At 52.3% G+C, this 23,828-nt stretch overlaps 1 protein-coding gene across 1 annotated transcript in view; it reads right to left on the minus strand.

Moving 5' to 3' along the window:
* Positions 1-23,828, minus strand: part of SETD1B (SET domain containing 1B, histone lysine methyltransferase) — a 49,322-nt gene that overhangs the window by 7,451 nt on the left and 18,043 nt on the right. Inside the window, exons 7-13 of the mRNA XM_083804266.1 lie at positions 12,859-13,629; positions 8,282-8,452; positions 7,094-7,181; positions 5,694-5,911; positions 5,289-5,442; positions 4,390-4,854; positions 1,068-2,624 (exon numbers count right to left, since the gene is read on the minus strand). Coding sequence (XP_083660392.1) covers positions 1,068-2,624; positions 4,390-4,854; positions 5,289-5,442; positions 5,694-5,911; positions 7,094-7,181; positions 8,282-8,452; positions 12,859-13,629 — 3,424 coding nt within the window. The remainder of the gene's footprint in view (positions 1-1,067; positions 2,625-4,389; positions 4,855-5,288; positions 5,443-5,693; positions 5,912-7,093; positions 7,182-8,281; positions 8,453-12,858; positions 13,630-23,828) is intronic.

Here is a 23,828-nt window from a genome sequence, read left to right on the forward strand (position 1 = left end):
CGTAGCACTGACCGTGTCCACAGACAGCAGCTGCCCAGCCCCCTGGGTGGATTTTTTTCCCCTGTTTTGCACAGCACACTTTTGTTCTCCCTCCAGCAACTCCCTGCAGCCACCCCAAGCCCTGGGGACACCGCGCTGACCTCGCAGCAATCCCGTCCCTTGGCACCCTGCCTCGGGCGAGGTGCAGCACAGACAGGCCGGAGACACCCCTCAGCCCGACGGGCGGGACACGCCGCTCTCACCGGGCTCGGGAGATCTGCTCCTGCAGACCTGGTGGGACAGGGAAGGCCCCGCGCAGATGTTTCAAACCCCACTGTCCTGATCCACCAAGAAAAAACACAACGGTTTTAAGTGGCTTTGGCTGGTTTGCTTTTGCTCTAGAGAAAGGTTAAAAAATAATAAAAGCAGGATTTTGCAGGGAGTCAGGGATGAAATATTTTAACTCCAGACATCTCTAGCAACACACGAGGTGCTCCACGTGCTCCCTGATGACCGTGTCCTGCTGCAGCACAGAGCAGGATGTTCTCCCATCCAGCCCGGGGCTGTGTCTGCCCCATGTGCTGCCTAGCAGCCAGCCTTTTCTGCTTATTAGTATTTTGGGCTCGAAGCAAGTTAAAGCTGCTAGCACCGCTAACATCATTTTGGGCACAGATGGCAGGATTATTTTTACAGCAAGTTTTAGCCCCAAGTTAAAGTCCTCTACGTACAGACTAGAAACTGCCGGGTTTAGTAATCAGTTTAGCAGGTTGGGGAAAAAAAAAAAAAAGTGGTTTAAATGAAGACAGAAAATTCTCAAACTAGCAAGGAAATCTCCCCAGAAGACGTGCTTAGAGGCTTTCTCTGCAGTTCTAGATGGAAAATGCAGCAACAACAGCCACTTCTGCAGCACTTTTGTATTGCAGCTTCAGGGATTAGGCCTAGAACTGCCTGCTGACATAAGCAATTGCTGTCCCAGTAAGCAAATCTGCCAAAGGACTTCGTCTGTTGCATTCTAAGTCCCACTACCCAATGCCCACCGAGTGCATCCTACACGTGGTGTGCGACGCAGAGCCAGCGAGAAAGGATATAAGGATGGAATACCCACAGGGTGTCGTTAAGCCAGTCCATACCATTGTCCTGCTGTAACAAGCGGTCATATGTGATACACATGAATTTGATATCTTCCTCGTCTATGCCTCCGTTCCAAATATCGTACAAAATGGTCATCTCCTCAAACTCGGAGCGTGGCCTGAACTGAGGCCGGGGTGGGGAATACTCAGGGGAAGGAATCACCGGGAGGTCCTCAGGTGACTTCTTCTGCCTTCGCCACTGTCTTTTAGGCTTCACGTGAGCTTCTTCTTCCTTGAAGTCTTCGTTCCACTGGTTCTCCAATTCCTTAAATGGCAGTTTCTCTGCGACTGTCTCAGCCGCTATTTTCTCGTGGAAGCCGTCATTCCTGAAGTCCAGGGTGACGGCTTCAGGGTCTTTCAGTCCATAGAAAGCATCGGGATGTGCACTCAGCAGCTCTTTGCTCATAGCGCTTTCCACCAGGGCCACTGGGACGGGAGGTGGCTCTATGGTTTTGCCCGAGTACACATCCAAGGAGAGGACAGAAGGCGGCGACCGTTTTGGTCGGCCCGGCCTCCTTTTGGGAAGAACAGAAGGCGGTGGGGGGGGAGGAAGAATAGAAGCACCAGTGGGTGCTTCCGGCGAGAGTAAAACAGATTTTACTTCTGCCTTGCATTCCTCGATGGGCAGTCTTCCATCTCCAGGCATGCACGGCAGGGCTGCTACGGGTATTGGCTCATCAGGTGGCAAGCCCACGTCTGTGTGGAAATCTGCTGGGGGGGGGCTGGCGAAGGGGATAGGGGAAGGAACACTGTTCATGCTGATCGTAAGGGAAGCACCGAGAGGCTCTTTAAAGGTTTTCTCATCTAGCTCATCCTCTGACGGTTTCTTGCCAGACAGAAGGCAAGGAATGGTAGCACCAGCCTCTGGGAAAGTAGGCGTGAAATTGAAATCTCTCCCAGGAGTCCGCGGAATGCCACTGTTAATGCCAGGAGATTGGGATGGGTAGGAAAAGGGGCTCCCTGGGACTTGAGGGGAACTGAGGGTCAAGCTGCTTCCTGTAAGGGGAGCATCGCTTCCTGGCGTTGCTGGAACAGTGTCCGTGCTCTGTGATTTTGCAAAGGGGTGCGAAGACTTGGCCAAAATGTCCCGCCCAGGAGTCCTAGGAACCTCCTCTTCCATAGATGTTTTGGTCACCAGTAATTGTTCGGGGAACTTTTCTGGAGGGATTAAAGATTCCTCTTTACCGGGAGTCGACGGTAAGGGAAGCGTGGAGGATGGCACCTTGTGGGCTGGAAGCAGAAGAATATCAGTCTCTGGATGCACCACCACCTCCCGCCCCGGCGTGCGAGGCAGCCGGTCGTCCTCCTCCACTGCAGAGGGCAGTTTTGTTTTAACACGAGCTTCTAAGGTGCCGCCATCAGACTTGCTAAAGAAGCTGCTTTTACTGGGCTGAGGTTCTCCAAAGACTCCCATTGGAGCTGAGAGGCAGAGCGTCCCGTCCTCATCTTGAGATTCAGGCTTTGGACCTTCCTGTACCTCTGGCTCCAGCATGGCAGTGGGTTCAGGCTCTTCCTCTGGAGGAAGAAAAAAACAAAGAATGAAAGAAAAAAAAAGTCAGGAGCGTTGCTTCCACTTGGTTACTTGCCACTTGCCAGTAAAGGCATGTTTAAGATGTTGCAATTACAGAACAGCTCAATTCCACGGGGAGGCTTTAAAAACTCCAATGCTTTACATTTTGGAGGCACAGAGCGTGGAGTAATTAGACACTACCACAGACATCCCTAATGGACCATTAAAAAAACGCACTATTAATTTGAGGATTAGCTACTACACAGGCCAGAATGAAGGTTTTCTGCTTTGAAAACCCCTGACCACCTTTTTACAGACATGAAAAGCATTAGTGGCTTGCAGGGTGAGAGCTTTGGAGGACAGCTGTCAGAGCCCCGAGCTATCAGCCTTTCTGATGTGGGAAGGGAAACTAATTGCAGGGCCAAGAAGCACCCTCAGCTCTCCAAGGAGGGGAGCAGCGTAATGCTCTTGAACAACACGTGAAGGAAATGGAAAGCCCTTGTAATGAATGAGGAGACACTCAGATGGTATCAATGAGGCAATTTATATGCTGCTCTCCCTGCAGCAGGCTCATTTGTCTGGAGTTTATTTACCTCCTTAGAGTCAGGGCCAAAAGGAATCAACAGTGAATCTTCTTAGGCAGCTCAAAATAACATTTTCAAGTGGGAGAGCAAAAGGAGGTGGAAACGCCTGGAGAGTTGGAGGGGAAGCGTTATCCATCTGTGCTGAGTGAACCAGAGAATCACTGGAGAAAGGTCAGACCTGCGTAACTCCTGCACGGCCAGGCTGGGCAGCACAAGAAGAACGCTGCAGTTTGAGCTTGTGCCTGCAGTTTACCTGAAAAGCTCACTCCACACATCACGGTACTCCAAATGCAGCTCTCCCCAGATTTATATCCTTTCTGGACACCAACGTGTTCTAGAAAGGAGCTGTGCAAAACAGGCATTTTGACTATACACCTTTCAAATTTTATGATAGCTGAGGAGCGATAGCCTGGGCAGGGGCCAGATTTCCAGCTCTCCAGGTGCCAAAACACTGCCTAGTCCCCAGAGCAGCCGCCTTCAGACGCCCATCCTGCTCAAGGCTCACTGTGCTAGATGTTGGCTCCAGGTTTCGACTTGTTAATTCCCCGCTTCCTGCTGCAGAATTTGTTGAGCTTTATGCATCCTACTCCTACTCTAGTCTTCATTGGTTATATATAGCTCTGTAAAGAATTAAGATGATTTTCTTTTTCCAGCAAACCTGGGGATCTCTTTCATTTAAAATGACTAAGTGAAAAGCAAAACAAGAGTACCAGGAACCAGATGTAATTCTAAGACTCCGCTCACCTGCCCCATACAGCTCTCCAGCCACACACTCCTTTGGTGTTAAAGCCAACAACAGCCAGTAGTGACTCAGGAAGCACAGATTCCTGTTCTGTTTTAGCAGCCATGACTTTTCTATCTTGAGCTTCAGCCACCACACCACCCAGTCAGTCACCCTCGGATGATGACAACTGTTCAGTTCCTGCAGCACACTGACTACGCTGGCCCAGGATAAGGTTCTGGATACAATAACCACCATATTTTTAGTACCAGATGCCTTGTGCAGAAGTCCTTACTAGGAAGGAAAGTTCTGCACAGGCCTCTTCCCCTCTACAGACAATCCCTAGCCTAGAGCCAATGCTGGAGGAAGAGAGCACAAGGGAAATGCAAAACCATATGTGTTGGAGGCTGTGAGAATACTGTACTTGGCGATGTGATATGTGCCAAACCACGCGGAAGACCATACCTGGCCCACAGATGGGAGACAGTGCAAGTTTGGTCTCCTGGTCTCTTTCCATAACCAAGTGTTTGAGTGTTTCAGCAGCAATTGATGCCTCTGGGACTTCACCACATTCACCTTCTCCTGCCTTGATTTCTTCCATCCCCTCATCCTTCTCCACCAACGCTGGCTCTGGGAGTCCCAAGCCCGTTGCATCCATGTAGTCATCCACAGGATACAGCTCCAAAATGGTCTCCCTCTCATCATCAGGAAGCTCGTGACTGGAAGGTTCATGCTCTGTCTCAGCAACCATGGCTTCTCTGTCTTGATCTTCAGCCACCTCCTCTTCTTCCTCTTCCTCCTCCTCCTCATCTTCATCATCCTCATCGTCATCTTCGTCTGAGTCAGAGCTGGATTCGAATTCAGAGGAGTCCTCGCTTTCATCGGACGATTCTACTTCAGCCTTGGAAGATGAGGGACTCGCCACGTCTTCTACAAGAAGAACAAATTACCGTCATTTAACGACATCAGACAGCAGAACTAATCGGGGCCTTCTACAGGAACAAATATCATTCCCACACCGTAACAGCATCAACAACAGCGTGTGGGTTTGAAGGAATCACCTCGCAGTTTATTTACTTTTGCAGGGCCTAGTAAACCAAGTATTGGGATGCTTCCAGCCATGCAACAAGCGGCTCCGTGAGCAGCAGGCCTAGCACTGCCTGGCGCCCTGCCAGGTGGGTCTCTTGGCGGACTGCCTCTTTAACAGAGTTCTACCAAGATTATTTATACCTGTATAAATTATCTTGTATGAAACCGCCTTTCGATGAAAGAGGGTGCACAGATAAAATCTGGCTTACGAGTGCAAAAGGGAGACCGCACCTGGCCCAAAAGCCACACTCGCTGCTTTCCCTGGAATTGCTTACCCTCCTCGGAGTCCTGCTCTTCCTCTTTGTCACTTGTTTCAACACCTGTCTCCTCCTCCTCGTCGTCTTCCTCATCCTCATCATCCTCTTCATCATCCTCTTCATCCTCATCATCCTCTTCATCGTCCTCTTCATCCTCATCCTCCTCTTCCTCCTTTACAGGAAAGCGTTACCAAAAATGAGCAGTGTCTGACCCTGAGACCTGGCTGTCACTGCAGTAATCGCCAGTGATTCTCAGAGACACTGATCAGAGAACCAGAAGGGTGAACAATCCTGCAGAAATTATTTTAGCACAGACCCGAAGAGGAGCACACCTTCTAGAGAAGGTAACGTTGGGATCTGGAATTACCAGGACCCCTTTTAATGACAGACAGCATGCAAAACTACAATCACAAACCAACACACCTTTCCAGGTGCTGCTTTCACCAAGCCTCTCTCTTCCTCCTGCTCTTCTTCCTTCTCTGAGGAGGACTCTTCTTCTTTCCCCGATGTCTCGTCTCCCTCTTCCCCCTCGCTGTCAAGCTCCAGCGGCCTTGCTGGTCGCCGCCTCAGCCCCACTGCTTCTGCATCCTTCTTTGACAGGTCAGACGTTGCATCGGAAGCATCCCTGTCCCTCTCTGACTCTGGTGAGGAAAAACAAGAAGGAAATTGCCCTCAAATACTTTCAAGGGAGGGAAAGGGTTGATCACATCACGGAAACTTTTGCTTTGGGAAGATCAAAGTTAGGAGCAACGTGTGCACGCGGTGTGAGAGTCCCCAGGCTCACAGGCACTTAACAATTTCACAGTGCAAGCGAGGGTGAGACTGGGTGCAGGGCGTTGAAAGTCCCAAGGATGGCAAAATGCCAAAAGGTAGCCAAAGCTGACAGGCTACAGGCAGAGCAGCAAGGAGACACGGCACCATGGCTCCGTGGTGTGCCAACGGGGACCTTGCCAAGGGGTTGTCTTACCCAACGCTGCCCTGGTACTGCTTGGAGAAGAGTACCGTGCGCAGTGCCACAGCAGAATACATGATTCATGTTGGGAAACTCCCTGTACTGCTTCCCTAAACGGGGACACACTAAGGGATACGAATGCTTTACCAAACTCTGGGTTTGCTTTATTTCTTGAAGAACTGATGGATTTGTGTTATGAGAAAGATGCTTGGTTAACCTCGGTTCTTATGTTTTTTAAGCTTAATGATTTTAACGCCTTTCCTTCTCTTTTTTTAAACAAAACCCTGCTTCTGTACTTTGGCTTGAAGCCAGTTGTTAGTCTGAACCAAGTTTATAGCACAACTAATGTGAATCCACTTTTTAACGCGAAATAAAGACATCAAGCTTTGAATACTCTTAACTCTACTCTTCCCTGTTTCCAGGGGGGAAAAAAAAAGTTAAAATATTTGGAAACAGATTCCTCTGGCAAATAAGTTACTTAAAAATAAATAAATAAGCTGAGCAAACTGTGTCTTACTTGCTTTCTCCCTCAACATACACGGTGAGTTGCAAGCATGCCTCTGGAACACAGTCCGTGAACTAATCTGAGCTCCCTCTACTGGGTGACCAGCTCTGCATCAGCAAATCTAAAATAGGGTACAAGCGTTCACAAAATGCAGGTCTTAAATTTCCCGCCAGTGAATTTAAGATAACTGAATCCAGAGAAGACATCTCCCAGCTGATTAGAGTTTTGTGAGAGGCAGGGTTTTGGCTCAGATCCTTGATTCTGTGTCTAACTGTAAGTGAGCACACTGCTGTGAAGTTTAAAAGAATTCAGCTCGCATGTGGCTTGCATCTGCTCTTGTGTTTCAAACAAATGTGCTTTGCAAACCTTCATCTTCATCATCAACAGAAGTAGAAGGCCGGATTCTCTTCTGATCTCCTGCTGAGGCAGCTTCAGGTGGCTCCTTTCTTTTCACCTGAACAAAAGATAAAATTAGCATTTCTAAGAGTTTAGAAACAGCAGAAATCAACTTCTTAAATAAACTGCTACTGCCTAACTTTGCCAGTGTGACTTACACCAGGAATCAAGGGCCACTTCCCCAGCTCTTGATCCCTTTATTTGCTTGCAAACAAATTTCACTGTGAATGAAACTCTACCCCTTCAATTTGCATCAAAACACTTCCCATACCAGCATGGTGCATGTCACCACCAGGTACTCTGAACCTGACAGAGAATGCTTTTGACAAATGGATGTGTCTGAGTTGTAACAGAACAGAGAGCCTGAGTCTGTGACATCTTAGAGAACCTCAATGCAAGTTTCGTTCTAAATCAAGACTGCAGAGCCTTTAGTCCCAAACCCTTACTTGCATCTTCTCTGCACTCAAAACTTCGATTTCAATGAAGGGCTCTATTCTACCCCCCCTCACTCCGTCCCCACCCCACCTTTTTATTTTCTTCTTTTTAAGAGACTTCGGTTTTTATGCTTCTACTTCTTGCCAGGAAGTGAAAATGCTCGAGTGACCCTATAGTTGCAAGTCTGATTCCATAAACTCACATGAGGCAGAAAACACTTTAATTTAAAATTTAGGTGTGACTCAGCTGCCAAACTGCAAGACGTTACAACTAACATGCAAAACAGCCAAGCCTCAAAATCCAGAGATCTCAGTGTTACGGGCCTATTATTAACGGTAAATCCAGCTCTGAATAAACTCTGCTTACAGAGTTCTAAGCGAAGAAATAACCATGTAAAGCACTACTAACATATGCATATTTTTACAACCACGCTGAAATGCTGCATCCTAACACGGGCAAATGTCCCATTTACCTTGCAGAGCAGAGATCTGTAACGACAGCTCACACAAGTGGCAGATGAAAAGCTAAGGCTGGGGAAGAGCAGCCTTGCTTTTTACGATATATTTATTGGTGGGTTGGAAGGGATGCTGCAGAAAGGAACCCCTTAGGGACACAGAGTGGGGCTAACAGCCTGTAAGGCTTTGGGACACAAACCTACTAGGTCTATCCTCCTAACACTCCTTTAAGGAATGTTAGTAATAATGAAGACAACTTTGTTTTTACCTTGAAGGATGGCAACCGGATGGCCCCTCGTAACCCAATGCCCAAGCCAATCCCCTCATATCCCAGGCCTTCTCCTTTGTTCCAGTTCTCCAAGAGGCAAGATGTGATTCGATCCTTCGGCTTTGGCTTCTCCTCCAGTTCGCCTCCAGACTTCACTGGAGTGAGAGATGCCTGCAACAGAGAAAAAAAATACACTTTAAAAGAGGAAAAGTTTCCTGGGGAGCACATAAAGTCCAGAAGCCATTTAGGTCTGTGAAATACCACTCCCCTGCCCAGGCATCGGTTTCTCTGAAGGCAAGGGCATCTGGAGATGCACTACTTGGCCACACCACTTCAAAGGGAGAAGGTGCAGAAGCTCCTCTTGGACAACGAGACCTTTCCATCTTCAAGAAGCCTTTTCTTTCCCCTTTGCATTTTAAGAAGTTATTTTCTCTGCACAAGGCACTACAAGTGCCAAAGACAAACCTGCTGGGATTCTTGGAGCAGTGGCTTGGGACACCAAGCCATCTTGTGTTTGGAGTCGTCACGCTGTCAAGTAGCAAAGCAGGGACTCTTGCTTTCTTCACTGTTTTAAAACATGATCTCAGTTTCTTCGCATGCAGCTTAACACAGGCCAATGTGCTTCACGAGAGAGGACAAGGGAAATGAGCAGTCCCCATTAGCCCCTGTGGCTCATTTCAGGTTTCCCCAGCAAGGGGACCACAGTGACCACCTTTGGAACAGCCAAGAATCGAGCACAGATGCTGGAAGCAAAGGCAGGAACAGGGAGGGATGAAAGGGGAAGAAAAGGGGCAGACATGAACCTGAGACTCGACAACCCGAGGGAACACATTCCTCCACCCAGGCAGGAGCTACCAAGTGCCAAGGAGCAGCTACTGTACAAGTGTCCCAAACTCTGAAGGGAAGCCATGGAGCTGAGGTATACCACCATCCTCGTACACCATCACCCCCGAGCTCCCAGCCGCTGCCGGAGCCCTCCTGGTCTGACCACAGCTGTATGAGCAATGCAGCTACGCACACGCCTCTCGCAAATAACCCAAGCATGCCTCAGGCAAGTGAGCCTAAAGCTGCGTTATCTGCCTTCGCTTGCTAACCAACATCACTAGAAGCAGCTTTAGACCTTGTAGTTGGGGATATTTTCTTCGTTTTAGTGTAAGGCACAATACAGCGAGTCAGAAGTCACATGCACCCTGTGTTTGGTCAGCACCCACAGTCTATGTGCACAAAAACTGTCAGAAGGCTCCAGTCATGGACAACGGGAAAAGCAAAATACTTAGGGGAAACACCTAAGGGGCTACAAACCACAGTAAGGACACACAGCCTGATCTCGGCTCAGCCACAACAAACCCTTGTCACCTGAGCTGGGGCGTGCAGGAAGAGCAGGAGCTCAGCACCTGCAGCCTTGGAGAGGTGGGCGAGCAGGGAGAGCATCGTGTACAGCAGCACATCACGCTCGTCTTCAGCCAAGGGCACCGGGGGCAGCGCTCACTGGCATCAGTCAGTGGTACAACACTGCCTAAAAGTCATTTTCTCTTACCGCCGCTAACAGAGCTAATTTGCTGAAGCTGACTGTAATCACCGAAGAGGAAGCTTAAGCTCAGCTCTCCTGCTAATAAAGAACAAGGCTAGTGGGAATATCAAGCACGGAAGCCGGGCGGCAGCCCTTCCCGGCCAGGGAGGGCTGGTTGTTCCTGGTACTCTGCTAAAAGCATCTTATTCAGGCATTCAAACCTAAAGCCAGCACCAGATTTGGGGAAGTTTTCCCCCCGCTCAGGCAGAGGAGGCCCACGGGACGTGCTGCCTTCCCTAGCTACGTGCTCCCGGCAGCATTCTTCCTCTACATTTTTCCATCACGCCTGACCTAGCACACCAGCCTTACCTTGAGCTTTCCCACCCTTCACCTATAGCACCACACTTCTTAGCAGCCAGTCAGCAGCCAAGGCAATTCCTTTGATGGAATACAGCAGCCAGAAAAGGGAGAAAGAAAGAGAGAAGCCGGGGCATGGAGGTGACAAGCGTGCTGCCTCCTTGTGCGTTGCTGAAAGTTGAGGGGCAGCCAGACATCGTGTAGGTAATCGTTTACTGTCCTACTAACCCTGAACAGTGCTGGGCAGTCTGAAAAAAAAAAAACAAAAAGACCCACAAGGCTTCCTGCTCTTACATTTGGAGAAGGTCAAGGAGGGAGACAGCAGACCTGTGAAGCCTCTGACCTGAGGGACACACCTGCCGGAGGACCTGGCATGCGGCGGAGCTCCTGCGCTGCCACAGACCGGCTCTGATCTCCTGTAACAGGAGGGCTGCTGCAGCTGGTGGGCCAAGGACAGGAGATATTAAAAGATCGCTGTCCCTACAGATCTGCTTCGTTTATTTTTAGAGAAAAAAAGACGTAAACAAGCACATATGCTGTCTTATTTATACTTGCAAAGCTCTGAAAATAATACAGTTTCTTTCACTACTAATAATCAGTAAGGAAAAATTATATAAGGAGCTCCACTTAAAAATCATCAGGAGGGAGGAAATGCGGATGCAGGGCCTGCTTTTGGTGGGCCATTTGTGTGCTGATAACCTTTCAGCTCAAACAGTGCCCGGAGGTCCTGGTCCGTTCTAGCAGAACCAGTGATGGCAGTGTGTGGAGAACCCACCTCCGGGTGCCACCGAGGAGCCCAGGGTCATAAAAGACACCAGGAACGAGAAGGCACCATTTAAGCTGAATCCTCCTCTTTTGTTTTCTCTTGGCAAAAGCAGCCAGCTTCCCTGGCCAACGAGCGCTGCGAATTCCAGGTGAGGGAGGAACGTGCAAAATCCAGCCGGAGCGATAGAGAAGAGCCCGAGCAGCCTCCAAAGGCCTGCCTCGACTTGATTCTGCTCCTTCACTGCGGAGTTCCAAACAATTTCTTGGGTTCCTCAGCTGCTGCTTTGCAGCTACCTGTGGGATCCGTCCCCTTGCTCTCCTGGAAGCTCGGGGGCCTCCCCCGAAGCTGTCAGCACACACCACTGGTAGGAGGCAGCAGCCCTGCGCGTTAGTCGGGAGGAGAGGGACTGGGTCTCCTGCCACACGGCACAGCAGCCAGCTCTAACCCAGAGCAAATGGCACCACCGTACAACAGCTGCTGGGCAGCAGCATCACCGAGCTCTCCGGAAAGCCCAGGAGCTCCCCAGGCACTAGGGGTAACACGTGACCAGCTACAAGAGCACGTGGTGAGGGTGCTGCCCAGAAAAGTGGCATCTGAAACAGAAAGTACCTGCAGGTTGTGGTGCTTTTCCTTTTTTTTTCTTTTTCTTTCTGAAAGCAGCTCTCTGTAACACTCACCGTGGAGACTGCGCGGCCCTTTCTACAGCATTAGGTTTTTCTGCCAGAGTCAGATTCGCTGCATATTAAAACGAGAGCTGTTCGCTGGCCGAGGCACACTGGAAATTGGCTGAGGAAGGAGCAGACGACTCATGCGAGGCTGCTGCCTTAACTAATCCCTGGAACTCCTCGTGTATTTGGCCAACGTTCAGCTCCTGAATTAATCGCTGTCGTGTACGAGCACTGGGGAGGCGGGAGGAGGGCAGGGGACTGGGAATACTCACGGACCTTGTCACACAGAGTGGGAAACGCAACGTTTCAGCTCCATGGTTTCAAGCACTCCTGCTGCATCTGACTTTGTGTTTTTGGGAGCTAAAGTTCAGCTTCCTCTTAGACGTAAGAAGCCCTTGCCTGTTTGCCTCCTGATCTTGGGGTCATTTCCTCCTGCAAACCCCTTCCTGGAGGCAGCCACCAGTGGTCCAGACCAGCAAAAAAAACAATCTGCTACACTTCTCAAATTTCAGGCCCTGGAACTGCTGCACAAAGAGTGGAAAGGGAAAGAAGAATGGGAGCAGGACAGGGCTGGGCGTTTAGAGTTTAACAGCAAGCTCCCTTAATTGTGAAGGCTCTCCCAGAAGGAGCACGGCAGAGGACTCTCCCGGGTGTGTGCTGTAAGCTCTCTTCCCTCGCTCTGTCTCAGGAGCAGCTGTCCCTGTCCTACAACTACTGCTCGGTGCAGCTCAGCTTTGACAGGAGCACACAAACCCGCCTGGCAGGACAAGCCTGCAGAGACACCCAGCAGGACTCCAGTGACACTCGGGAAGGACCGAAATTCCCAGCCCGCGTTTGCTCTGATGGCAAAGCAGCACCAAATCCCTGGACATGTGGAGTGACACCACAGAAATTAGCCAGGTTTCATACCCGGGTGCTAACCTGTCCCGAGGCAGGCGCCTGCAGCAGCAGCATCACCTTCTTGTGGGCTGACGTCTGCTGCTCCCGGGCTGCTCCTGCCACCCTCCTGGGGTTAAAACCAGCCCCGTGGGCAGGCGTGGAGGCAGGTGAGGGACATACCTGCCTCCCAATTAATTTCAGCAGCCTCGAGCAATGGGGTTTCTCACAGCACAGCTATTCTGTGGCTTAAATTCTCGCTTCTATTCTAGTTACTGTGATATTTCAGGTTTTGGTTTGGTTTTAAATTCAGTCCCAGACCCCTGCTTGCCCACACCCTGGCCACAAGCACCGTGAACAGCTCTCCCCAGGACCCAGCACACCGCAGGCGAGAGCCTACCTTTGCCAGCCGTTCCTTTTTGTCCCACCAGTCATCAAACGCCCGAAACGCTACCACTTCGACCATCTTCCTGTTCAGGTCCCTTTTCATGATAGCCTTCAGTTCCTTCACGATGACCAGGAGGACTCCATCCACGGTGGCTTTGTGGGGATCTTCCTTCTTCGGCTCGTAGCCCGGTGGTGGAACCGAGGGGTCAAATTTGGGCAGCGGCGGCCACTGCTGCCCACGACCGAGAGCTGCTCCCATCGAGAAGGGGCGGTAGGGCGGAAGATTCACGAACTGCATCCGCCCCCCCATGAAAGGCGGGTACTGGTACGTGTTCTGTGCCTGCATCATGCGGCTCAGCATCTGAGTTTGCATCTGGAAGGACATGGGCATGCCGCCCCACTGGTTGCCCAAGACGCTTATCATATCCACCTGCATGACGGGGAACATGCCGGGGTGGAACGGAGGGAGAGGAGGCAAGATATGAGGCGGGGGGACCCCGGGGGGCGCAGGGAGAGGCGGCGGGGGGACGGTGACGGCGGGGTGAGTGGGGGGCGGCGGCGGGGGGAGCGGCGGCGGCATCGGGAAGCCCGGCTGGGGGGGCGGAGGAGGAGGAAGAGGAGGGAATCCCGGCGGCGGCATGGGGGGGATCGAGGGGGCCATGACGGCCGTGTTGCTGACGGAGGAGTTCACCACGATGGTTTTGGCACATTCCGCGCTGGTGATGGGCGCGGGGTTCATCTCGTCGTCGGAGATCTCCATGTCCTCCCCCGAAGAGTGCTGACCCTGCGGCAAAAGAGAGAGGAAAGGTGAGAAGCACGTTCCTTTTTGCGTTAAACACCGCGGCACTGGCTGCTTCAAACAAAGGCTAAGTTTAACCCACGTTTTAATTGGAATTGGAGGAAAGCAAGCGACGCTCTGCAAAGCCACGGCCCGTTGAGCAGCTGGTGCCTATTGAAGCTTTCCTCTTCCATGTCAGACCTCAGGAAGCAGAGAGGTAGCAGCGCTCTAAAAGAGCATCAGTACCAACCGAACAAAAACCTTGGCTTCTGTGCAAGAGGAAGAACTGCTCCCGTGATCAGCGACACACACGCAGTCCAACCGCCTTTCACTGCAAGGTACGTTACCTCCTATTTGCATCTAACCCTGACAGGTGCATTGCGCCACGAGCTCTGCTTCTTTAGTTTTTAGCACGCGCAAAGAACGTCCGTGTTTTTGTATTATTCTCCCCGGCCCATCTGCTGTCAACTCTTAACCTCCAATTGTGCGAAGACAATACTTCCACACGGCTGCTGCTACCAAAAGTTGTCTACCGGGCCAAAGCGATTCATGCAGGAAAAAAAAGAGCCTGAATCTGCTTAAATTGCCTTTAAACTTCAGAGCCTTAAATGCTGGAATTCAAAGACACAGCACACGTCATATTTCTAAGCAAAATGAATGTTAGCCTCATGAAATAAAGACGGAGTTATAAAAAATGCAAAAATGATGTGCCACCTCCACCACCAAAAGGATGGAAATGAGATTAAAACAAAGGGCGTCTGCTCGTCCTGGGGCCTCGAAGCTGCCCGACTTGGTCCCGTACAAAAGAGGCCCCCCCCCAGCTCCATCCTCGGTACACAGCCAGCGGTGACACCCGTGTGTGATGTGGGACAGACACTTCAGCCTGAAGGTGTCTCCAGCACCAAGAAACCCCACGGACGGTCGCCACATCCCTCGGGTACCGTTAAACCAAAGCCTGTTATGAAATGCACCAACCAAATCCCACTGGAAGACGCATCCAACACGCCAACAGCTTACCTAGGCGACACAAATGGGGCTAACCTTTTACTAGTGGGCTGGCAGGGTCCCAAGCTACCTTCTCTAAAACCGTTTCTCCCATTCTTCCTTTTTTTGTTCCAGCCGAAAATGGCAAAACCCGCCAGTCCTGCGGCAGCAACCACCACCCAGCTGTTTTCAGGGCTGAAAAGCAGAAGGACTCGTTGTGACCTTCTCTCCCAGGCTCCCTACAAGTGTGCGGGACCCGCACCCTTCACACGACGTACCAGGCACTTCCTTCCTCCCCACAGCCTCGCACGAAGAAGCCCGAACAGTTGCGTGTCACCCCCCGGCTGATCTAAACGCAGAGCATCCCCGCGCTGCTCGGCGCAGAAGCTCTCCTGGGCACCGTGGGCTCCAGCCCAGCTGAGGAAACGAGCCCGCGATTAAGTGGTGACGTTGAAGGGCCTCTCTATATCTCAGTCCTGGCAATAGTTTTTTTTTGGAACCTGTTGGCCATTTTCAGCCGAATCTGAACGAAGATCCCAAAGATGTTTGTTTCTTCCACGTTTTGTGCCAGCAGGTGTGATGTCTGCTCTCCTACCGGTCTCCCTGATCCGAAAGAAAAGGGCAACGAAGCTCAGCCTTTACCAGATGCTGGAGAGCCTGCACCGGGAGAGCTGCTGGCAAACAGCTTCGGCGGCAGTTCTCTCCTTCTCTGCTGCGATTTCCTATTTCACCTAGCAATTTTGGACAGCGGTAAGGAAACAAAAGCACGAGCAGCCGGGTTGATGACTCCGCTGTGAGCTGTAGCCGTACGGCGCTGAGCAGCCACGGCTACCCAGATCAACCCAAATGCCTCGCATTTTTATCAAAGGTCATCTCTGCTACGGCAGCCACCACCAGAGAGCAGGCTGAGCACAACGCTTGCAGCAGCAGCTTTGCGAATCCTCCTGTCCTAGCACCTCCCCTCGGCCCGGCTTCCCCGCATTCCTCTGCTGCAGCACGAGCCCACGGGCTCGTGCACTGCACTCCGCACGGTCACCCCAAAAAGCAACTCAGGGTTTGAGTGCAGATGCCCATCTGAAGATGTCCTGCCTCCTCCCAGCTCTACCAGGAGACCCCCGTTTACCCCTGCAGAACAGCTGGAAGCACGGAGTGGAGCTGGTGCCTGGCGAACCCTGCAGTGAGCGCTACCGAATGCTGCCCGCGGGACGAGCGGGGGCTCTCCTGAAGCTGCTGAGCTGCTTTGGTGCGTCTGTACACCAGGGAGGTGCTCCCAGGGCTGTTCTGTGTCCCTGAAACAAACAGCTAAAAAAGAAGTAATATCTCATCATGCTTGAGTGTTTCCAGAGCCGAGCTGTGTCATCTCCCCCTCGAGCTGCCCACGGCTGCCTAAGAGGTCTGGGGTTTCACACCCTGCGTCCCCTCCCCGGCTGCTCAGCCGCGGTCACGTCCCACGCCGAGGGTGCGGGCAATGAAAGGACGTCCCGCGGCTTCAGCTAACGCAGCTCCACTGCACGGAGCAAAGGAAGAGCAAACCAGATGCCCGGAGCGGGTGTAAACAAGTTTCCCACGAAACAGACCCCATTTGTCAGTAACGAACACCAAAGGCACTGCTAAAAGCGCTGGCTCCGCTTCCAAAAGCTGGATAAGGCTAAAAGTCAGCACGGGATGGGAAGCCAGGAGCGTTCAGACCAAAGACAGACAAAGCCAGCTTCGTATTTGGCCTGGGCAGCAGACCTGAAGCTAAGGGGGTGGCAGCCTCCACGCTGCAGTGCACGTTACCTTTCTTCATTCATACACCCATTTATTTTCGCTTGAGCTGAAACGAGAACTGCTAAAGCAACAGCGAGCGCTTCTGGAAGACTGAAAGATTTTTTTATTTTTATTTTTTTTTAATTCCTCTGGTGCTCATTTGGGTCTGCAAGAAGAGACGACAGATTCCCTGCTTCCTGCGGCGTGGGGCTGACAGCTCACCTGCGCTTGCACAGCGAACACAATCTGTGCTCCAGTTTTAACCCAAGCAAGGTGGAAAGGGAAAGAGAAAGGGATTTAACGGCAGGGAGAAAAAGACCAAAAAGGGCAGGGGAAAAAAAAAAAAAAGGGAATACATGAGGTTAGCAAAGAGGTCAAACCAAAAGAAGATCCTCTACAAGGAAGTCTTTAAAGAAAGTTAAGAGGAATTAATATTTAAAGCGGATGAGCAGTTAGAGGAAAGTTGTATCTGAGGGGGAAAAACACGGGCACCGACTGAGTGAGACAGATAAAGGCACAGAAAGAGAAATCAAGGGGAGACAGAAATATCTTTTGTTACATGGTTTTCTTTTCGTTCACCTGTCTGAACCTGGATTTGCTGCGGCTGCTACCAAATACCTCTCAGGGTAGGGCTGAAAAGCAGCTCAGCTCTCCTCCCAGAGCAACCGCCTTCTAGCTGCCTTCCCTCTTTGCGTTTACCGGGGAAAAAAGCGATCCGATAGCTGGCATCTGTGCTGCTCTGGGGATGTCATTTCCATCACTGTCAAAAAATGGTGTCAGTCACTCCTGGAGTTCACCTGCACGCCTCTGAGGGCAGCCGGTATCGTGCCTCCAGAAAGCCTCCCTTCAGCCCACTGAGAGAAAAGCCAATTCCAGCTAAATTAATTGGCGCTGCCATCTTCACTTTGCATTAATTAAATTAAGAGTTAGCAAAACAGGTATTTAATTATATGCATGACACATTTTTCCGAAGGTGTTTTAATGATGCAGATTTGTTGGGAGAGACTCGAGTCAGCGTAACTGCTTACAAATGGCCTCATTCATTGTTCACCCAAACGCTACCTGCCACCCTCGGCACTGGCACAGCCGCGGTTACACGGAGGGAACATCCTGAGGTCCTGCTTCTGCTCGGTCTGAGCAGGGCAGAGAGCCGCTGAACGCAGGGTAAGGGCCTTATCTCGGAGCAATACCCGGCACGCAGCAAGCAAACGTTCGTACCTGCAGAAAAAAGAAACTACACCCTACTATTTGCAGGCAGCGCTGGCTGCTGCGGGTGTGCAGAGCGGCTCCCTCCCGGCCCTGGCGCTGGTATAAGAACTTGCTCAGGATTCAGACTGCGTTTGGAATACCATCAGCTCGCGGCTGATTTCATTTAAATACTCTGAGTGGCACCAAGTTACCTGCAGTCCGGGCGGGCAACCTGTATCACTGACGCAGCCTGGCCGAGCTCTGGCGCACCCAAACACTGAAATGCAGGACCGGAGGCAGTCAGCACCATGCGAGGTCATCGGCTATAACAAAGGGAAGCATCCCCGGCTTGCATGAAGAAGGAAACCTGTGCGCCTACTGCAACTTGCACACACAGAAACCATACGTGAGGGGAAAAAAAAAAATTACTCCTTAAACCTGAAACTTCGAAAGCTGCATACTTGCATACTGACAACCTTCGCCACTTGAAGCGCTAAGCAGCAGCTTTTCAATAAAGCTAGATGTAAAATCGGAAGCAGTTCTTGGAGAAATAAAGTTTTCATAACCCTACCGACTGTCAAACAGTCATCACTTGCTTTTGGATTAAGTCCATGCAAGGATCTAAAAACGTTTGCGAGTAAGCGCGCCTCAGCCTTCATCCTTACAAAAAAGCAGGGAAAGGAAAACCCTCCGGAGGCAAGGGAGAGGCAGCGAGGTGGGGACTGAGCAGGGTCACACAGCGAGTGCTGACGGTGCCGGGAAGGGGCTCTGGGTCCCTCCGGCTGCCTCCCCGCGCCGTGCTGCCGGCCTGACGAGGACCCGGCCCCGGCTCACCGTGCTGCGATCCCGGGGTGGAAGTAGCACGCGCTCTGTAACGCACCGCTCGCTCTGCCAGGCTCCTGCGAACACATTGGAGAGCGAGCCACTTCAAACCTGTCACCGACATTCCTCACTGCATCGTCCGGAACAAAAGGGAAGCCCGAGGATGCAAACCAGTCACCTGCGACTGCTCCTTCCAAGGCGTGATTCCAATGCAAAACTCCTTTAAAAAAACGTATTTAAGCCTATTTGAGCTCGGCCCAGAGAATCACACTGCTAACACAGTGAAATACCTCTTGCTGTCCAAAATCCACATACCGGAGCAGGGTGAGGGCTTCAGGGAGCATTGCTTTACCCATCTTTAACCTGCTTTTTGCTAGAGGAGGGCTCGCAGGCGCAGCACCGAGCAGCAGCCGTGCCTCCCAGCTGCCCTCAGCTCACAGGATGGGGCACGGCGGAGGGCGGAGGTGCTGTGCTGAGCGCCCGCACCTCTTGGTGTCAGGCGTGACCCAGACGGACTCGGCCCCGTGCTTACAACCCGCACGAACATTTTGGGCTCGGCTCCCTGTAATTACGCATCTTCCTCCGCAGGAACGCGCACGAGGGTGGCACCGCGCTGGCGCTGCCCTGGCGGTGTGCGGGAGGGCAGAGCCACCCGAGGGGCTTCACCAGCTGCAAAATCAGAGCAAACCACTGCCTGCCAGCTCCCAGGAGAGCTCCCGAGCTTCTTCAGGCGACCGTGCCCCGTCAGTGCCTGCGGTAGCTCGCGCCGACCAGCACAACACCACTGCAGCCTGCATCGGGGCTGAAGTTTGCCTGCTGCCTCCTCCCCGGGCTGGTTAGTCACGTCTTTCCTCCTCCTCTGGGCAGCAAAGGGAGCTCCCGGCCTCCTCCTGCCGCTGCCAGAGCGTGCGATTACGATCGCTGCAGCTTTTAATTGGGACAGAGATAGCTTTCAGGTGTACTCGCGCTGTAACGAAATGCCCGGCTCAGGAAAAGGCAAATTAAAAGATTAACACATTACAGATGAGCGCTTATAAATACCTTCACGACATGGGTTGCTATCTCGAGCACAGCAGAGCACGATTTCTATACAGCTGTACATTTGTACGGCTCTTTGCAAGTCTGACTCTCGGACAAAGGTTGCAAACGAAGCAGAGCAGAACACGGTAATGATTCTGTGATCCCATCGCACGACCCGTCGCCGTGCCCTGCAAAAAACAGGCACCAAAACGGCTGCAATGGAGCAAGGATTTCTTGCAGGGGGGTTGAGAAGTTACTTGGGTGTTTGGGTTTCTTTATTACTGATTGCAAAATTATCTCCCACTGCTTGGAAAAGAGAACTCGGGCTCAAAGAAGTGACGGTGCCCTACCTGACACACACTCCCTTGCCTCAGCCTGTGTTTTGGTCTGGTGCTTATTTGTCCTCCTCACACCTCCAAGGCTGCTCAACAGGTAAAACAAGCAACAAAAACATTCAAGCGCTCATCGCAAACAAACAGCACTGTAAACACCGGCCTAATTTATGCCTATTTCCCCCCCCAATGCCAAGAGGAAACTCTAAGTGGATGCCTCAAAGCACAGAAGGACAGAGGTGAATCCCCCAGAAACGCCTGTCAGCCCCGAAACACGGGGACGGGGGTGAGGAAACGCTCGTTTGTGCCTCGCAGTGTGGCAGCTCGGGGGCTGGCCCCTCGTTTGACCATCCCACGGATGGGGAGAAGCCGCACGGGGCGGTTTGGAAGCGTGCGAGGAAGGAGCTCCCCGCGGCTTTTCAGTGCACGGAGGGAGGGACGGAGGCGGGGAAGCACAGAGCGCCACCGCTCCCAAAGGGAAAAGGTCTCGTCGTTCACCTCCAGGGCTTTCTGATGCTAAAACCACAAGTAGATCCAGCAGTGCTTTAAGGGCGGTGGGAGAACCGGGAGGCTGCTCACGTTTCATCACAGATAAAACGCCCTAAAAGTGGATTTACCTTCTCATGGGACCCCGGCCTTTTCCCTTAAGTCTTAAAGGAGATCTTATTAAGAGGAAAAAAGGGTTTCTTGTAGGGAAAAGGAAAAGGAAAAAGGAAAGAGGAAAAGAAGAGGTGCTACAGTGGGGAACCACGTAACACGGCCAGCTCTTCCCCCAGCAATGGCTGTTCTGGTTTCCCTGTTTCAGAGGGGGGAAGGGACGGCCGGTTTGCAATCTAACTTCAAAGGCTTCTTCAGTCGGCTGGGAAGCTAAGTCATGCATAAAAGGATGGCAGAGTGGCAAGAAAATACCCCCTACAGATAAATTAGTCAGGGAACGGTCCCAAAACGCGAAGCCCAGGCTGGCTTCAGCCAGGTACGGCCCTCTTCACACACCGGGTGCAGCGATGCAGAGTCCTGGGAATAAACCAGACAAAGCCAACAGACGGACTGAACAGACTCTGAAAAAAAAAGGAAAGGCGGCAGCAAGCGTGCAACGGGCTTCTCTGTCACTTTGTGCCACCTCAGCTATTATCAGGGGATTTTAGTCCAAGCTTTGTCCACACGCAAGATCTGGAGTTTGAAGCAGCATGCCCCCCTCTAAAGATGCAAAGGAAACCGACAAATTCAGGAGAGACGCACAGACCCTAACTTCCCAAGCGATTCTGAAATGCCCTGGTTTGCTCCTGACGGCGGTGCAGGAGCGCACCGATATTCCTAGATAGCAGGAGGCACTTTGCAAGCAGAGATGAAGTGGGGAATTAGCAGCATTAGATCAGAGTCCAGCAATAAGCACTAACAGGGATGCAATAAGCGAGCGTGCAGAGTACACAGACAGCTCGCAGCTCGGTGCCAGGCAGGCTCTCCTGTGCCATCCCCTGAGCCCTCTCCTGTGCTTAAAGCACAGGTCAAACGGAGCGCCGGGTTCAGATCTCGCTACCAACAGGGCGATAAGAAAGCAGATAAGCCCGGAAAACAGCCTGGCTTCCCCAGCTGATACCGGCCTATTGAAGAACAGGTTGTGCACATATTGTATTTAAACAAGGTCTAATCAGCGGAACGAGGCCGATTTGATATTTTCCCCCTTTTACGCGCTGCTTCTGTACCCTAGAGCACCTGAAATGGCGGGGCTGTTGCTGTAGGGGCAGCATTTTCGGCACCCTGTTCAGCGCTCTCTGCATTTCCAGCAAGGGCAGTTTCGTTTGTAAGGGCTGGACGTTCGCAACGCAGCCTGTGCCACGTGGACTTTGCTCAGCAGGGAGGGCAGAAACCAAGGAATCGAGGCCTTGAAGGACACCAGGCAAAAGAAAAAGAGGAGCTTCTGTGAGACCATCCATCAACATCATCCGTTAATGCTCCTCTGCTCGCTGCCGCCTGCTCTCAGACCCCGGCGCCATCAGCATCCCGAGGCACACGGCAGCGCGGACACTTCTGCCCTTCCTTCTCCAGAGGCAGCCCAAATGACAAGCCTGCCTTCTCCCTCCCCTCTCCAGGAGCCTGAGCTGACCTTGCCCAAAATTTCTAGGGTGCAGCCCTGATCTGTCTGGAAACAACGAGGCCCAACTGTTTTTGGCACCTGCAAGAAAGCCTGGGGGCCTGAACCCTACAGCTGGTGGGGATGGCCCAGAACAACCTCCCTAACACACGCAGCTTTTTACTACCCGATAGGCACGGAACAAGGAGGGAGGAGAGTTCAAGTCCTAATTCTTACCTTAACTTTTCCCTTTCCTGAGTGCTTTTGCCAAGATTTTGAGAGCCCACCACCGCTGGCCTGGGAGGACACACGGGCTTAGCACTGTTCTCTTCCCAGCAGCTCTGCTCTATGCCAGGACTGACGATTTGAGAAGAAATAGTTAAGCATGAAGGAGGGAACACACCGCTAATAACATCTTTGGACCTCATCATCACCTTGACTGCAGTCACAGCGGCACGTGGCATGATTTTAAGGAAACTCGTGGCCTCCAGTTCTGGAGACAGCCACTGCCATCGCCCCGAGCTGGGACGACGCAAGCACCTGCTGCTCGTAGGAAGTTCCCAACGAAACCGCTGCGGACGAGACCACTCAGCCAGACTTGATCTCGACTGTCGGACACAAAAAGCATTGAAGCAGCGAGGCCGAAGCTCTCGCTGCAGGTGGTGTAAGTGCTCCTGGGACGCAGCGGGAGAGAACGGCCCAGGGGAATGAGAAGCTCGAGGGACAAACCTCTCTGCAAGTCGCTGCGGCCAGGCTCGGAGCCCTTCGCAGCAGCAACCACGATTGATGAGTGGCACCCTAATGAGCTCGGCAGGCTCTGCTGCCTTGCTGAGCCCCGTAACGCAGGCGAACAGGTCCCTCCAGCAAAGCGCAGCAGCTGCATTAAATCCCGGTCAGACCGCGGGAGACGCTTCACTCCAAGGAAGCCTCCTGCAAGCAGCTGAGGAGGCCGAGCAGAGGCGTTCTTCCTCAAAAGTAAGGGTGAGGCCAGTAAGACAGTTCCCCTTCGGTGGCGTTTCCTCTTCTCTTACAGATCTTCTCTCCGGAGGCATCTAGAGTTTTTCACCGCTTTATTTCCTGCTCAGCTTTTCCCTTCTCTCGCCACGCTGATTTAGCGACGGGCAGCCAGACAGCACGGAATCAGCTGAGGAATGCAACTCATTCATTAAACCAGGGAAAATCTCCCTAAAACAAAGCCCAAAGCAACGTCCAGCCAGAACGCCTTCCAGTTCCCCGTCTCCGGACGATGCTCGGAGGGGAAGAGCTCTGTTAGGGAAGGCAACTTTTTCCCCACGTTGCTGCTCCCGGGCGATGGAAACGTAACCCTTGGGGCTGGCATCTGCTGGCCGAGCCCCTAACAAAAATAATCCCCGCGCGGGACGCGACAGGACATTTCTCACGGCCTTCTAGAAGATACCAAACGCTGGCTATTGAACTATCCCCGCTGTATGCAAACGACATCACGTAACCACAGCTGCTGTAAATTACCAGGGTGGAAATACCCCGCAGCTGGGCTGCATTCCCACTGCCGTTTGTTCAGGCAGAAAATACACCGGGGGGGGGCGGGGAGACGGAGGTAAGCTACGCTGATTTCCCCACCTGTCCCCTAATGAGCGAGCAGGAGGTTGAGAGCGAACACGTGGAAGCACTTTTCACCCAGAGCCAAATCGGGCTGCGAACCTCGTGGCCACGGGGCGCTGCTAAGGCTCGGAGCGTGGGTGGGTTTAAGAAGGGATCAGCCCCAGGAGCGGCAGCAGCAGCTCCCGGCCGGGAATCGTCCCAGCCCGGTGGTGATCCCGCGGGAGCAGCACTGCACACAACCAGTTACCCGCGGGGAATAACCCCAAAATACCAAAAAAAAAGGCAGGGCTGGGCCCTTCCTGGCTCGCTCGCGAGTTAGCGCAAAGTCTCCTCCTGGTGCCTGCTGCCACCGCCGACCGCTGGAGAGGAAAAGCAGCCGCGGGGAGCAGCCGGGGAGCCCTGCTCCTTCCCTCACGCCGACGGCCCGACCCCGAGGCTCAGCTGGGCGTCCCCACGCT

This window comes from Anser anser (assembly GCF_964211835.1).
Source record: "Anser anser genome assembly, chromosome: 18".
Classification (NCBI taxonomy): domain Eukaryota; kingdom Metazoa; phylum Chordata; class Aves; order Anseriformes; family Anatidae; genus Anser; species Anser anser.